Raw genomic sequence first — 16,435 nt, forward strand, 5'->3', positions numbered from 1 at the left:
ATCCTGTCCATCGACGCTTCTCTCGACGGCCTTGGGGCAGTTTTGTCTCAGCTCTCAGAGGATGAAGCCAAGGCTCGTCCAATCGCCTTTGCAAGCAAGACTCTCACTGGCTCACAAAAGAGGTCCTGCTCATCGTTTGGAGTTTTTAGCGCTCAAGTGGAGTGTTTGCGAAAAATTTAGTCATTGGTTAAAGGGTCAGTCTTTTACAGTATGGACTGATAATAATCCATTGACGTACATAATGACCAAGCCGAAACTCGACGCATGCGAACAGCGATGGGTGGCAAAACTATCTCCATATACATTTGACATCAAACACATCCCTGGAACAAAAAACATTGTGGCGGACGCCTTGAGTAGGGACCCCTTCACCAGGTCGGTGAGTCAAAGGTTGATGAGTGAGCCGTACAAGGATCTTTTGGCAGAGGCTAAGGGGACAAAGGAGGAAGGAGTACAGGATGTTTTTCGGTGCAAGGTTCAATGTCTTCAGATAAATGAGCCAGGCTCTGTGACCACACATGCTCCTGGTTGTAATCGAGTTGGAGGTCAGGGCTCTTCTGCTGTTAAGTCCATCTGTGAAGCTCATACTGAGTGGGAAGTGGCTGCAGTGTCTCGAGCAGTAGTTTCTCAAGGTTCTTCCTCAGATGGTGCCCTCACAACAAGACACACTCCCAGCCCTGTCTCTTGAGGAGCTTCGGCGTAGTCAGGAGTCAGACTCAGACATCCAGGACGTCCTACTATTGGTGGAACGGGGAAATATGCCATCTAGGAGGGAGAGAAACCGATTAGCCTCTAGAGCACGAGCCCTCTGTAAACAGTGGCATCGTCTCAAGGTTCAAGATGGAGTTCTCTATAGAACATTTAAAGAGCCCTCTACTAGACATACAAGGTACCAGTTTGTCTTACCGGCTGCCCTGAAAGTCAAGGCTCTCTGGTGTACATGACCTCGCAGGACATCAGGGACAGGCCAGGACCCTGCACCTTGCCAGGCAGCGGTTTTTCTGGCCGCAGATGGAAAGAGACATTAAAGACTATGTGAAATGCTGCCAACGATGTATCCTAGCAAAAAGCCCTGAACCAGCTGCCCGGGCTCCCCTGGAGAGCATCTGCACCACTGCACCCATGGAGTTGGTGTGTATCGATTTTTGGAGTGCTGAAGATAACAAACAGAGGTCAGTGGATGTTTTGGTCATAACAGACCACTTTACTAAGCTGGCTCATGCTTTCCCCTGTGTAAACCAGACGGCAAAACAGGTTGCAAAGAAGCTGTGGGACAATGTATTTTGCATATATGGTTTTCCAGAGCGGATACATTCAGATCAGGGAGCCAATTTCGAAAGCAAACTCATCTCAGAACTCCTCAGTCTCACAGGGGTGGCAAAGTCACACACAACCGCATACCATCCAATGGGAAACGGGCAGACTGAAAGATTCAATAGGACGCTAGGCAGTATGTTACGCTCCTTACCCCTGGCAGCTAAACAACACTGGGCACAACAGATACAGACACTGACTTTTGCCTACAATGCCACCGTGCATGAGACAACTGGGTACGCCCCATTCTACTTGATGTTCGGTCGAGTCCATAGACTCCCGGTGGACATGGTTTTCAAGCAGGTCTTGAAGGATACCAGTGTGGTTGACTACAACACCTACGCCAGCAAACTGATGACAAGCCTGCATGAAGCTGCTAATATCGCTCAACAACATACAAGGAAAGAACAGCAACATCAAGCCGATGGCTATAACAAAAAGATTCGAGGCACCTGTCTGAATGTTGGGGACAGAGTTCTGCTCGCCAACAAAGCAGAGAGGAAAAAGGAAGTTGGCGGACAAGTGGGAACCCTCAATCTATAGTTATAGATCGCAATCCCCAAAACCACATCTACAAAGTTCAGGATGAGAGTGGGAAGACCAAGGTGGTACATCGGAACCTGATTTTGGACGTGAGATTTTTACCAATCTCTGAACAAACCAGTGCAGAACCGGAGCCAGGCACCTCAGATGAGATCAGTGAGTTTCGGCCTCAGCCACTTGATACCTTGAGTGATCTTGCGGATGAAAATCCAGAGGACCAGACCTGCTCATGGGTGTGCAAGTCATCTGATGCTGACTGTGAGTCATCAGGAGAGGACAGGGAGTCAGAAGAGGAGGATGAGACAACGTGTTCCCCAATCAGAGACTCTGATCAGATGTCACTTGGAAGTTCTGAAGCTGACACTGCAGGCAGTGGAAGCATAGGACAAAGAGAGGAGATCTTACCTCCAAGAGACTCACCTGGTTCTAGTGTGATTCCCAAGTCCCCTTTAACCAATGAGCAGAATGACCCTTTAACCAGTCTTCCTGACATAAGTGACACAAGACCTTGTGACATCATGCCCACAACAGTGAATGGTAGTCAGGCACCTACACAAGATTTAGGGCCCGAGAGACATGTTGTCAGAACACGTACAGGTAGGGTCGTTAAGGCAGTTAAGACTGATAGAGAATATGGTGCAGAGACCACTACCAAAGGGTATACAAGGGTTCAGAAGAAAGTCCCAGTCTTTGATGACTTTGTTTTAAAGTGGAATAATAGAGGCATAGCCTGTATTTTTTGTAGTATTTTTCAGTAAAAGTACTCTTTTGGTCTGATGTGGGAAATGTTCTCATTGGTGGAATTGTGTACCAAGATTTTATGTGATGTACAAGGCATCATATTAACTAGGAGAGGCAGTAGCCTGATCAACTAGTGTTCTCTCTGAACTTATTATTATATAAGTAGCTTTATATGCTGGTTTAAAGACTTAGATTCCAGGGGACATCTTGGTTTGAGTGAATTTTGAACATTGTATCCCTTTCATCATTTTCGATTATTGAATACAGTACTCTCCATATGTTCAGGATTTTGGAGAAATTAAGGAGGGGTGAATGTAACAGATAGAAAAAGGAAACAGCAGTTTTTGGTATTTTGTTATTTTATATTATTGTTATTAATTTCACCAAAATCCATCACATGATGTGTTTCAGTTTCTTTTTACTTTAAAATGGATTACCAGTAATATAATTCAAGGTTTTGTGGATTTATTTATGTATTTCTTTTATATTTACAAATCTGAGCTTTTATTTTGAAAGTTTGAGGATATGACGGTGCGTAGCTTCCTGTCCCTCAAGTCTGCGCTGTCCCTCGCTGGGAGAGGAGTTATGTGGAGAGGAGATGACCATTGCACTCACTTTGTGTTTCATGTCACCGTCATGCAGGAATAAAAGTGAATGTGAGAAGTTGAACCAGCCCCGTGTCCCATGTCATTGAATGAACGCAGAGTACTACACACACAACAGCGTAGTCGGGACCCTGCAGACCCGTCCCGGCTACATCTGCATCTTGGTGTCACACCAACAATGCCAAACAAGTGCCCGGCATTGTTGTAGATATTATATTGTTTTATGTTATTGCATTATATTGTTAATGTATTCATAGTTTCGTTTGCCTAAAATGTATTGTGATTATGATCATGTTCCATAGTTTGGACAAGTTTCAAGTGAAAAGTCGGTATCTGCAATACTGGCTATTTACTTAATACCTGCTCAATAACAAACTTTTCTGTATCACCCACCCCTATACTCCATTTATATATTTTCTTTTCCCCCTTAACCATCAAGCTCACGGGTGAACCAAACCTAACCGAAATCCTGGTGACCACTTCCACCACTTCCATGACCTGAAATCTCTTTCCGGCTGGTCCACACGTCACAGATGTTATTTTGTTGTCTCTCTGGGGCCTTTCAGCAATGCAGCTGTCTGTGGTTTTATGTTGATAGATTTCTGTGGTTTTTTATTTATTTGATTCTATTTTTATTTATTTTCTTTTTTTTTTAAACATGTTGTGGAGGACACACAGCATTTGATGCACTTTTGGCGATTTTTGTCAATTAATGTGTAATAACTATGTTTAAAAAAAACTTTGGGCACTCTTAAATTGAGGTACGACTGTATTCGATTTGAGTCTCACCTCATTTTTCATTTCAATTAATTTTTATGCATTTATAAACTATAGAAACAATTGAATAATTACTCTTTAGAAAATCTAAATAATGGTGGATATAATCCACACTGCTTTTGAATGGTCGTGTGCGTTATATAGGCTTGTAATAAAAAGGAGCAAAAATACTGTTTTATTGCTACTTTGCAATAAAAACACATGACTTTGTTACATATTGACAAGTTACAATCACAAGCTCTTTACACAGATGGAAAAATATAATACAATTATATTCACAAAAATACAACTGGCTTACTCAACTATGCCATTTTGTTGAGGTCAATCCTAGGAATTGACTTGACAATCAAGTGTGAAGTTCCAGGCCTTTTAAACATTAGCAATATGTGCATTTTAGGTTTTAGTGCTGAATTGTATAACAACCTTACGACAGCTTCCTAAAAACGAGTAAAAAACAAATACTTTGCAAAGGCCACATTTAGCAGAATGTAAAAAAACATTTTTTAAGTAAGTCTGCCTCGGAGACGATATGTCCTCTATAGTATCTGTAGGAACAACATTAAGAAATGTAACACTCATCTGTTAAGACGTAACAAACATTTGATCGCTGATATAGGACAGAATAGAACTCTGACACCAATCATACAGCAATTTCCCATCACATCATTTCAACATTTCAACATTTGAATTGTTCCCAACTTGAGTTCAGTAGATGCCATGGATGGAAGACACCATGGGCACATCCATTCGCTATTTGTTTTTGCAGATGGACTCCAACCTGTCAAGGAGTTTAATGTCGTCTTCCAGCTGCTTCATTTCCACCTCCAAGCGTACTTTACGTGTTTTCATTGATGGGGTGTCAATTATAAATGGGAGGCGCTGGTACTCGACATTCAGCTCATTGTATTTCTTCTTTAGGTCCTGGGTGGAGAGCAGGTTAAATAAATAATAATACATTGACTGTGAGTCTATCTGCCAAAGTGGGAAACTAAAGACTTAGTATGTCATGTAAGTGCTTCATCAGTTCAGAATATTTCCTGTTTTACTAATTTTTGCTGTCAAGCGATTTAAAAAATTGAGCGATTGATCCCCTATTTTTAATCTCACCTCATTAAAAAGATTTAAAACACCCTCAAATTGGTATTTTTATTTAAATTAATTACATTACTATAAAGTGGCTTTATAAAAATCATTTGTTGTTTTTAACAGACTTGAACAGACATAGTGTCATTATCTGGCAGCTCTGTGACCGCCTGTCTGCTTTGTGTTGCAGTGCCTGGTTTTCGGGCTTTGAGGCGGCGTCACCTTGGCGCACACCTGATACCCATTTCCCACCTGACTACTTAAGCTCTCCAGTGCATTCACTCAGCGCCAGTTGATTCCTGACACTTCACCCTTCTTGCCGGGTTCATCTCCTCTACTCTGACTTCATTCACGCTCCTTATTACTGTGGCTGTGTCCCAGCTCTGCCGTGTAGTGTCTATGTGTTCCTCTCCACACCTTTTGGTGAGATTTCAGTTCCTTCACACATTTTGTGCCTTTTGTTATTATCTTTATTCTTTCTTCTCTGCGATGGGGTCCTACTACGGCGAAGGCCGATTGTGACATAGTCGGTTTTATTTACTAAAATAAATCATGAGGTCCTTGTTTATACTTTTTTTTTTTTGAGGGCTAAGTATTAGTTGTTTTTCTCCGCTTCAAACATCAAATAAATAAAAACATACCCAACAATCACAGTGCTAATATATTTTACCACTAGTGGTTTAAGAGAAAATATTCAACAAATACATTTCTATATTTGTCACAATTTGATGTAATATATCCCTAAATTGATTTTTAAATACAATGTACACATTATTGTACATGTAATGTATTACTATATGATACACATGTGTTATAAAAGTGTAAAGTCAGTGTAATGTGGGTCAAAAACACGCCCGAAAGTGACACTATTTCTCTAAAGCTTGTGTAATAGAATGTATATATAATATATAATATAAAAGCATGTAACGCTAAAAAAATACCCAAATTTGAAATATTCATATTGATTATGAATATTTTAGATATAATGTTAGATATATTATATTATGTATTTATTAGATATAATTCATCCTATCCCCACGGTTTAAAGTCGCCAACATCAACATCAAGTTTCGTGACACAGTGATACCTCTTTTTCGCCGTGGCTACATATGATCTTTGTGCTGCGCGGCACGAGTGTTGTTGCTTTCAGTTAAGCACAAGAAGAGGGCGAGACAACTTGCAGGCATACAGAGACAGTAACATTACGAAAAAAACATTTGATTAACGCGATTAAAAACATAATGTGCCAAATTTTACTGCAATTAATTAATCACAATTACCGCAGTAATTTGACACCCCTAGTTCTAAATACCATAAATGATATTAGGTCCCCAAAAAGAGGAGTTCGACACAAATAAGGCACAAATTCAGAAAAGTTGCTATGATATCTAATCGCAAAGCGATGGTGCACATAGAATGTGAGGAATGGACACAATGCAAGGGCAGTTAACGCAGGGCTCGGGGCCCAGATCTGGCCCACAACATAAATTTTAGGTGGCCGGCAAAAGCCTGAAAATAATGTACATCAATAAAGCACTTAATCTTTATTGATAAATTAATGATAAAAAAAATTATTGTGTAATGTAAAATGTGTAATTGTATTAACAAGTAGTCTTTGTAATGCTTTCTGTTATGAAAGGTGGTGATTATCAAATGTAACTGTCCAGGAATGATTGCAATGATTTAGTGACACGTTTTTTTACTTTGTGAGTATTTTATTCTTTCTAATGCTTTCTATGATCAAAGGTGGTGGTCATGAGCGTTTGCATCAATTAAGTGACATGTCTTTATGTGGATTATGCTAGTCTTTCTGATGCTTTCTATGGCCCCGTTCACACTGCATACCAAATCTGATTTTTTTGTCCTCAAGTGACAAAGATGGGATATTTTTTGCCAGTCGAAACGCTCCAAAGTGCTTCACATCTGATCTTTTTGCATCAAATTTGGGCCACATCAGGAGGTAGTCCGAATCCGATTGGAATCTAATATTTTCAAATGTGTCTTTAGTCTAAATGTAAATGCGACCTGAATGCGACCTGATTGCAACCTTTTTATGTCATCTTTGGGCGAGCTACGTCATTCGTGTGCGTGGGGAAGGACGCAGTCCCCGCCAGCGGAAGTAGATACGTCATCACAACAATCGGTTTCGGTGAAAAATGTATTTCTTCGGCGGCTAATTAATAGCGCGCAAATAATAAGCTATATGTAACATTATTCTTAAGAAATAGCGATTGTTGAAGGACTAGAAATGATGTGTACATTGTGGCGTATTTATTTGCTTACAAGTTACGTTCATTGCATAAGTTGTCTTCATAAGTGAGTTGCAAAATAAAGCTAACAAAGATCCACGCTGATTTCTGTTTTCTCTACTTGACAGCCATAAAAAGATTAGAGCCTTCCCAAATATATTACACTATATATCCATTCATACATTTATTGTCACCTAAAAAAACTTTTTTAAGGTGTGGCAACTTTTGATTTTGTAGTAGTAGCGACTTTATTTCTTCCTTGTTCAACTTCCTTTGTTTTCACTTTATCGAACTGCGCATGCAAGTGAGGTCAAGGCCACATTGGGGCCACATTGGGCCTGACACTCCTGACTGGAGTCTGACAAAGATCACATTTTACTTGTACTTTTACTGTCCATGAGCGATTGCATCACTTAATTGACTCGTCTTTATTTTGACATTGTGGATTGTTCTCGAGTCTTTTATTCTAAAATCTTTCTGAAGATTTCTAGTATGAAAGGTGGTTGTTATCAAATGCAACTGTCCATGAGCGACTGCATTACTTAAAGCTGGGGTACTTGTGTCAACAGGCAAAATTCAAACTGTAAATCACGCCCTGCACTCTGCACACCTGTGCACCGCTGATAATCCCTCCCAGTCTCCTCCTCAAAGTTAGTCCAAAACTGGCCTGCAATGCCCTCCATCTTGAATACGCTGGACCCAAATAAATTTAATTTAAGTTGTTGTTTTTGTTTTTTTAGACATACAGCGTTTTTCTTTTCCTCTGATTTCCTCTTTTTTTTTTTTTTTTTTTAGAAATATATGCTGTAACAGCAAGCACAGGCATTGCAATCTTTCCACGTGGGTGTTCGGCAGGCGTGCTTTACTGAAAACAAATTAGCAACGTGCACACGCATCAGTATATATCACGTCAGCCAATGAGGAGGCTCCTTCTTGGGCTCTGCTCACCCCTCCTTTCTCTAAATCCTGCGGTTGGATCTGGAGGGCTTGATCGCCAGGAAGAAACATTATTTGGTCTTCTGGGGTTTTATTTATTAAAATACCTAATTATAAGGCACAGACAGCACGCAAACGTAATATTTTTTCAGAAATGATTACCGTATTTTTCGGACTATAAGTCACAGTTTTTTTCATAGTTTGGCCGGGGGTGCGACTTATACTCAGGAGCGACTTATGTGTGAAATTATTAACACATTACCGTAAAATATCAAATAATATTATTTAGCTCATTCAGATAAGAGACTAGACGTATAAGATTTCATGGGATTTAGCGATTAGGAGTGACAGATTGTTTGGTAAACGTATAGCATGTTCTATATGTTATAGTTATTTGAATGACTCTTACCATAATATGTTACGTTAACATACCAGGCACGTTCTCAGTTGGTTATTTATGCCTCATATAACGTACACTTATTCAGCCTGTTATTCACTATTCTTTATTTATTTTAAATTGCCTTTCAAATGTCTATTCTTGGTGTTGGGTTTTATCAAATACATTTCCCCAAAAAATGCAATTTATACTCCAGTGCGACTTATATGTTTTTTCCCTTATTTATTATGCATTTTCGGCTGGTGCGATTTATACTCCGGAGCGACTTATACTCTCAAAAAATACGGTACTGTTACAATATACTGTATGATGCTAATAAGAATTGTTATTAGATTAAGAATATAATTTAAGTACCCAGCTTTAATTAATATGTCTTTATTTTGACCTCCTTCATTATTGTAATCTTTTATTCTAGAGTATTTCTAATGCTTTCAATTATGAAAAATGGCGGTTATCAAATGTAACTGACCAGGAGCCATTGCATTATTAAGTGACATGTCTCTATTTTGACTTTGTGTATTATTCAGTCTAGTCTTTCTAATGCTTTCTAATATAAAATGTGGTGGTTATCAAATAGAACTGTCCAGCAATGATTGCATTATTTAAGTGAGATGTCTTTTTGACCTTGTGGTTTGTTCTGGAATCTTTCTAATATCGTTCATCGCGATTACTTGGGTCCAGTCAGGGCCGCCATCGACGCCATTTCAAATAGGGTATTTTCATTTCTAGAGCATACAAACTGTTTCCTACATTCTAAATAGGTTTTCCAACATAACAAGAAGCCTCTGGACATGAAATAACACCCTTTAGTCTACTTAACATTATTTTAAACTAGTATAGTAATGCTGCCTGAGGTTGAACCAATCAATGACCACCAAACTGAATAGCCTACTCTGATTGGTTTTGTCTCCTTTAATGGCCAATACTACTGTAGTGTAGCTATTTTTAGTTCATTTAGCCATTTTTAGACTAAAAATATTCTAGAATATGCTTTAAAAAATCAGCGATGTGGTGAAACAGCAATATTTTAAATGGTATCGCACTAACTAATCTAAAGGATTATCTGTAAATGAGGTAGAGAAACAAAAATACATTGTTATTGTGCAGCCTCGTGTTCCAGTACCTCAATGATGGCTTGACACTCCTTGTCTGAAAGGTATTTCATAGTTTCGTGTTCTTCCTGCTTCTTCAAATTAATGTTGTATTCCTCCAGCGCCTTTTGATGCTTTGCTTTACGTCGCATCAAATAATTTGGTACCTCTCCATAATCCTGCAACAGCAAATACTCATTTATGAGCTGCAAAAGTGCAGGACTTTCTCAATGAAGCAATCAAAAACTACTAATCTTTATCTGTTGCATTCAAAGTTTTATAACATTTCAATCAGCATGGAACAGGAAAATACCTTTTTCCTTATGTACACAGGGACAAGTCCCGAGTTTCTATTATGAAGCTCCTTATGTCCTTTGTTTGTGTCAACAACACATGGAGACTGTTTGGTCCCCTTCGGCGTGGTTGTCTTCCTCTTGATTGGGATGCTAACAGGTGGTAGAAATGGCCCAGAAGGGACGGCTGGTTTTTTGGTGGTACAGGTGCAATTAATCCTGACATGTTGTTTTACTGAGAAATACAGTTAGAAGGTGAGCATGGTGGTGGTTTCTCCAAGAACACAAAAACAATGCAAAGGTACACTCACTCTCAGGTAGTTGAGGTTCTTTTGAGTGCTTTTTTAGGTAATTAGTTGGGATTGGCACATCCACTCTGGTTGGCCCCATTGTTTTCATGTAATTTGTTGGCCTGCATTCTTCTATAACTACCGGCCTGAACTTGGACACATACCTTAGGAAAAAGTACACATTGTTATCAATGAAACAACTTTTTACAGCTGCTAAAAACAGAGACATTCTCACCATCTCACTTTCAAAACTTCCAATAGATGTCCGATTAAAAGCTAAATAAATTACCATTTGTAATATTAAACATGTTCATTCAATGAATTGTTGCACTGTAAAAATGACTAGGATTTCAAAGCATTTAAATAGTATGACAGTAAAAAAGTTGTAATCAAAATGTACAGTAACCTTACAACATATTACTGTACACATTACAGTGTCCTTAAATGTTAAAGCAAATGAAGATGCAAAAACAGATCTCTTTTTTTCTGTCTGGCGTTAGAAGCGTGGATGCATGCAAGGCAGCTTCAACGGTGGGACCCCAAGATGCAGTAGACAAGAAAGATGGGAGATGGTGAGTAAAATGATATGATTTCATGAACAAAAGAAATACTCATAAGAAAGTAGAGAAAAAAAAGCTAAGAAGGCGAATGCTAAAATAAATGCACAAGTCATGGAACTTCTTAGTTTAATATTAAGCGCACCAAAATGCAAGACGAAAAACAGAGCATAGCATAAAGCATACGACAGGCAGAGCAAATGAAAATGACCGGCAACCGGTAGCAGGTTACACCCGGTTGCCAATCAGGCAGCAGGTGTGGCCACCGTGCACGGCTTTGAGGAAGTGAATATACCAAAATAAGAGCACAGGACAGGAACTTAAAAAACACAGAGAGAAAGAGCCAAAGTAAATCCAAAGAAGTAACCACGGCGTGACAGTTTTCCTTATTTTGTGTAAATCAATGTTTTTAGTGGAGCACTTCATGGAGCAGCCATCCTGCTGATGTGGGTTGCAATTGAACCGTTTAACCCAGCAGGCACAAGACATTGATACAACATTGATTAAACATATATGTTTTTTAAAACTGACTTCTAAACCACCTTGCAAAATAGTTGTATTGTAAAATTGAGACAACGTTGATGTCTAACGTTGGATCATTGCTGTTGGTTGGGAAATGACCAAATTTCAATGGTCAAATCAACGTCACAACCTGACATTGAATAAACGTAGTCAAAAAGCATGTTGTTTCATTGTTGTATTTGTGTTGTAGAATATTGGTTGGTAAATGACCAAAATTCAATGATCAACTCAACGTCCGAACCCAACATTGATTAAACATTGTCAAAAAGCATGTTGTTCTAACGTTAGGTTTGAGTTGCTCAACGACAGGACCTAATTCAACAAGTTCTCAACATTGTTTTAACATCTTGTGCCTGCGGGGAAATGACACTCCCAATATGAAAAATGCACATGTATGACTAAAATGGAATTTTGATAGTTTTGTACAAATTTTGCAGCAAAAACAGATAAAGGGGAACTGGACTTTTTGGAATTTTGCCTATCATTCTAAATCCTTATGACACCACACACACGCACACGCACACACACACACATATATATGCATGTTTGTATATATACAGTATATATATATATATATATATATATATATATATATATATACATACAGTATATATATATATATATATATATATATATATATATATATATATATATATATATATATATATATACCGGTATATGTATATGTTTTTTTTCCATTCATTATTTAAGTACAGTGTTTTATTTCCCCATATTCAAACACAGTGTTACTGTTTAAACTGTTTGTAATGTAATGTGGCAAAAAAAAAAAAGTAATATACTTGTTAAATAAAACTTCCGCCTTTTTTTAATCAATACTTAGGCCTACTATGCTATTTAATGTTGGTCATTAGGATGGTACTTGGAGGCCAAGTGTTTTCTGAGGTGGTATTTGGTAAAAAAAAAAAGTTTAAGAACCACTGGTGTAAACTCAGAGCTCAAAATCGACGGAATGGCATTCATCAGTTTTTGCACCTGAACTCTTCATATAACTTCACAGTAAAGTACTGTAAATGTTACTGTGAAAGCAATGCAATTATTTGCCAGTCATTTACTGTGAATTTATATTGAAAACTTTTACAGTGTGGTTTATTGGACTATTGCAAATGTATGAACACAAACATTAATAATATTGGGGAAAAACTACAAAAGTACACTTAATTTACTAACCGTGTTACAAAAAAGGTCATCATGTCGGTTATAGGGAACATTCAAACCCTTTATTTATTGAATTAAAAATGTTTAAATTCAAAGATCTGGTACATCTGCAAACAGCTAAAATTATGTACTAAGCAAACTACGGTATACAAGCTGCTACCCAAAAATGTACTATTCTTCTCAACAAGAGGAGAAATATAACCTTATGATTATTTTCTTTTAACTTAAGACATGAGTATACATGTACAACAATAAAATAAAGTATGTGGAATTAAATCATGAAATGGACTTAGCAAAGACATTAATGTACTAATATGATCCAGTTTAAGAAACAGTTCAAACTCAAAAGTGTTCATTCAGTACAATAAACATTTCATAAACATCTTGAACCTTATTGAAAAATGAGAATTTGATGTATTTAATTACATAAACAACCATTTACCTATCTATTCATGAGAACTTTAATAGTATTTATTTATGCATTTGTTTGCAGTGCCGGGCCGTGCGTTTCCCACCTAGGCCTTCAATGATCTCCGACTTCAATGATTACCGTATTTTTCGGACTATAAGTCGCTCCGGAGTATACGTCGCACCGGCCGAAAATGCATAATAAATAAGGAAAAAAACATATATACCGTAAGTCACACTGGAGTATAAGTCGCATTTTTTGGGGGAAATGTATTTGATAAAACCCAACACCAATAATAGACATTTGAAAGGCAATTTAAAATAAATAAAGAATAGTGAACAACAGGCTGAATAAGTGTACGTTATATGAGGCATAAAAAAACCCAACGTAACATATTATGGTAAGAGTCATTCAAATAACTATAACATATAGAACATGCTATACGTTTACCAAACAATCTGTCACTCCTAATCGCTAAATCCCATGAAATCTTATACGTCTAGTCTATTATGTGAATGAGCTAAATAATATTATTTGATATTTTACGGTAATGTGTTAATAATTTCACACATAAGTCGCTCCTGAGTATAAGTCGCACCCCCGGCCAAACTATGAAAAAAACTGCGACTTATAGTCCGAAAAATACGGTACCTCTCAAAATACCATAATTGATGTCACCACATGATCATTGCTGGATAAATACTACACAGGAATACATTTACACTCTACTGAGCATTGAACCACATCAACAGTATACAAAACGGGTTATTTTCAGACGCATTTAAAAATAAATTAAAACACATCTGCAATTAAAATATATACTGTAAATTTCTCTGCTTGGCTTATGCAACTTCCGGTCAATAAAGTTTGATTCAAAATACACACTTCTCAAAGATATATTAACTGCCCTGACCACATGATGTCGACAAATACACATGTAACATCCATCCATCCATTTTCTACCGCTTGTCCCTTTTGGGGTCGCGAGGGATGCTGGAGCCTATCTAAACAATGTTAATTAAATGACAAGCATGACACACTTTAACAACAAGAGTTTACAACTTTTAGTTGTAACAGAACAGCTACTGTCAACAACTTGTGATCTGATTGGCTATCACAGCTGTCTATCAAATGTATGTGTTCTCAAATGTATCCGCTCATGGTCCCGATGAGTATCTAATCACAGGACGCATAAATGTCACGTTCAACGTGAGGCCAGCTAGAAGGCCTTACTGACAACAACTCGTGATCTGATTGGCTATCGTAACTGTCTATCAACTGTATGCCCCTGTTCACTTACAGTGCACAGACGCCCGCATTGTTGATTCTGAAGGCATCTGGCGGATTTTGCACAGCATGGCAACATAAGATAGCTGAATTCTGATTGGATACAAACTTAAACTAAAAACAGCAGCACTGGAAGGAGCATAATATGACATGAAGAGAATATGAATAATTTTAGATATTTAGAGAAAGTAAATCAAAAAATAATTTTATCTGTAATTATGATCATGATTTCTGGTTATGTTAGGCCAGCAGAGAAGGCCTTGCTGGCCCTGACCGCACACCACTGTTTGTTTGTGCTTGCACACATAGGAAGTGAACAAACAAATGTGTTACAAATTACTATGAAACAGAAAAGGGGTAAGAATAACTACGATTTGCTCTTTCCTACTCATTTTCCGACAAGTAGTAAATGTTTACTAGTTCAAAATAAACTAATACCCTAACCATAATTTATGACAGGAATGTAACTACAATATCTTAAAATGTATATAGTTAGACTTTGTAAAGTGATATTATTAAACCAGGTTGCAGGGATGGGCTCCCTCTACAATCCCGAGAGGGACAAGCGGTATAAATGGATTGATGGATGGACGTTATATCGTAACCAACTGCTGGCGTTAATGTTGAGAGTCACAGTTCCCATGTTCATGAACGCGCCATGAAGGTGATTGGTGTGTAATGAAGTGTTGTGGTGTGCGTGCACAAGAAGGAGGATACAGAGATACCATTTCTGAATACAACTCGTCCATATTACATTACTATTACCTTTCTGGCCGCTCGATGATGACTTTCTTTTCAATGAAATTATGAATGGACTCTTGCGGGTACAGTTCTCCAGCCATCTTGCCCAATTGATCATTGACAGCCAGTCATATGTGTCTTATGGGGTCAAAAGTTATGGGTGCCAATCTACATATTGTTGAGTAATGCATGATTCGCCGATGCAAATGCAAAGCTGTGTGTTAAACCCACGGGCATGTTGCCACTGACGACGTCAATCTTTTTTTTGCTGTGTATAAAGGTGACATCCGCGCTGCACGTACACGTCACCGCCCAGTGAACGCACCACACAGTCAGAACGTCGATATCGGTCTCTGTGTATAAAAGATACTGTACATGTTCTTGCACCTCGGCGTCACTGCATTGTTTTAGGTGTCCATATCCGCGTATGCATTGAAACCATTCATAACTTAAAGAGTGTTCCCGTCAGGGCTGGGCTACTGCAGATGTTGGTAATATGTTGGTAATTACGTGGCCAATATTGCCAAATGTCCCCCCCCAAAATCATGGAATGATTATTATTTTTTTCTTAAATTTGGCAATGTTTATACTCATAATAAAGGACAGGACAAATATTTTCTTAAAAAAAAAAAAAAAAAAAAATCTAAATGCATTTGACAAATGCACAAAAGGAAATGATTTATTTCCTTTTATTCAAAACAAGTGTTTGGCCAAATCCTTATTTAGTCATATTTTTGTCCCCAGGCCATATATATATATATATATATATATATATATATATATATATATATATATATATATATATATATATATATATATATATATATATATATATTATATATATATATATACACACACACACACACAAGCGTCCCCTTGTTTTGTTTTAGCAATGTATAAGGGGCATGGACAGATATATATACTGTGTATATATATATATATATATATATATATATATATGCCCTGGGACAAAAATATGACTAAATAAGCATTTGGCCAAACACTTGTTTTGAATAATAGGAAATAAAGAAATACTTTCATTTTGTGCATTTTGTCAAATGCATTTGTATATATTTTTTATTTTTTATATATATATATATATATATATATATATATATATATATATATATATATATATATATATAAATAAATGATAAATGGGTTGTATTTGTATAGCGCTTTTATACCTTCAAGGTACTCAAAGCGCTTTGACACTACTTCCACATTTACCCATTCACACACACATTCACACACTGATGGAGGGAGCTGCCATGCAAGCCAGCTAACCAGCACCCATCAGGAGCAAGGGTGAAGTGTCTTGCTCAGGACACAACGGACATGACGAGGTTGGTACTAGGTGGGGATTGAACCAGGGACCCTCGGGTCGCGCACGGCCATTCTTCCACTGCGCCATGCCGTCCCTA

General features: G+C 37.7%; 1 protein-coding gene across 1 annotated transcript; it reads right to left on the reverse strand.

Annotated features, from left to right (window-relative positions):
• Nucleotides 1-4,184: 4,184 nt before the first annotated feature.
• On the reverse strand, nucleotides 4,185-15,232 carry LOC133607093 (enkurin-like). Its single transcript, XM_061961550.2, has 5 exons — nucleotides 15,036-15,232; nucleotides 10,341-10,483; nucleotides 10,050-10,264; nucleotides 9,769-9,915; nucleotides 4,185-4,901 (listed from the first exon to the last, which is right to left on the reverse strand). Exons 1-5 carry the CDS (start codon nucleotides 15,110-15,112, stop codon nucleotides 4,731-4,733), a joined length of 753 nt encoding a protein of 250 aa, XP_061817534.1. The 5' UTR covers nucleotides 15,113-15,232; the 3' UTR covers nucleotides 4,185-4,730.
• Between the last annotated feature and the right edge of the window lie 1,203 nt (nucleotides 15,233-16,435).

The sequence above is a fragment of the Nerophis lumbriciformis genome, linkage group LG09 (assembly GCF_033978685.3).
Source record: "Nerophis lumbriciformis linkage group LG09, RoL_Nlum_v2.1, whole genome shotgun sequence".
NCBI lineage: Eukaryota > Metazoa > Chordata > Actinopteri > Syngnathiformes > Syngnathidae > Nerophis > Nerophis lumbriciformis.

Coding starts and splice junctions, on each gene's coding strand:
- LOC133607093 (XM_061961550.2), bottom strand. CDS start 15,112: ATGGCTGGAGAACTGTACCCGCAAGAGTCCATTCATAATTTCATTGAA. Junction 9,916..10,049: donor CTGTGTACATAAGGAAAAAG/GTATTTTCCTGT, acceptor TTGCTGTTGCAG/GATTATGGAGAGGTACCAAA. Junction 4,902..9,768: donor AGTGTCAAGCCATCATTGAG/GTACTGGAACAC, acceptor CTCTCCACCCAG/GACCTAAAGAAGAAATACAA.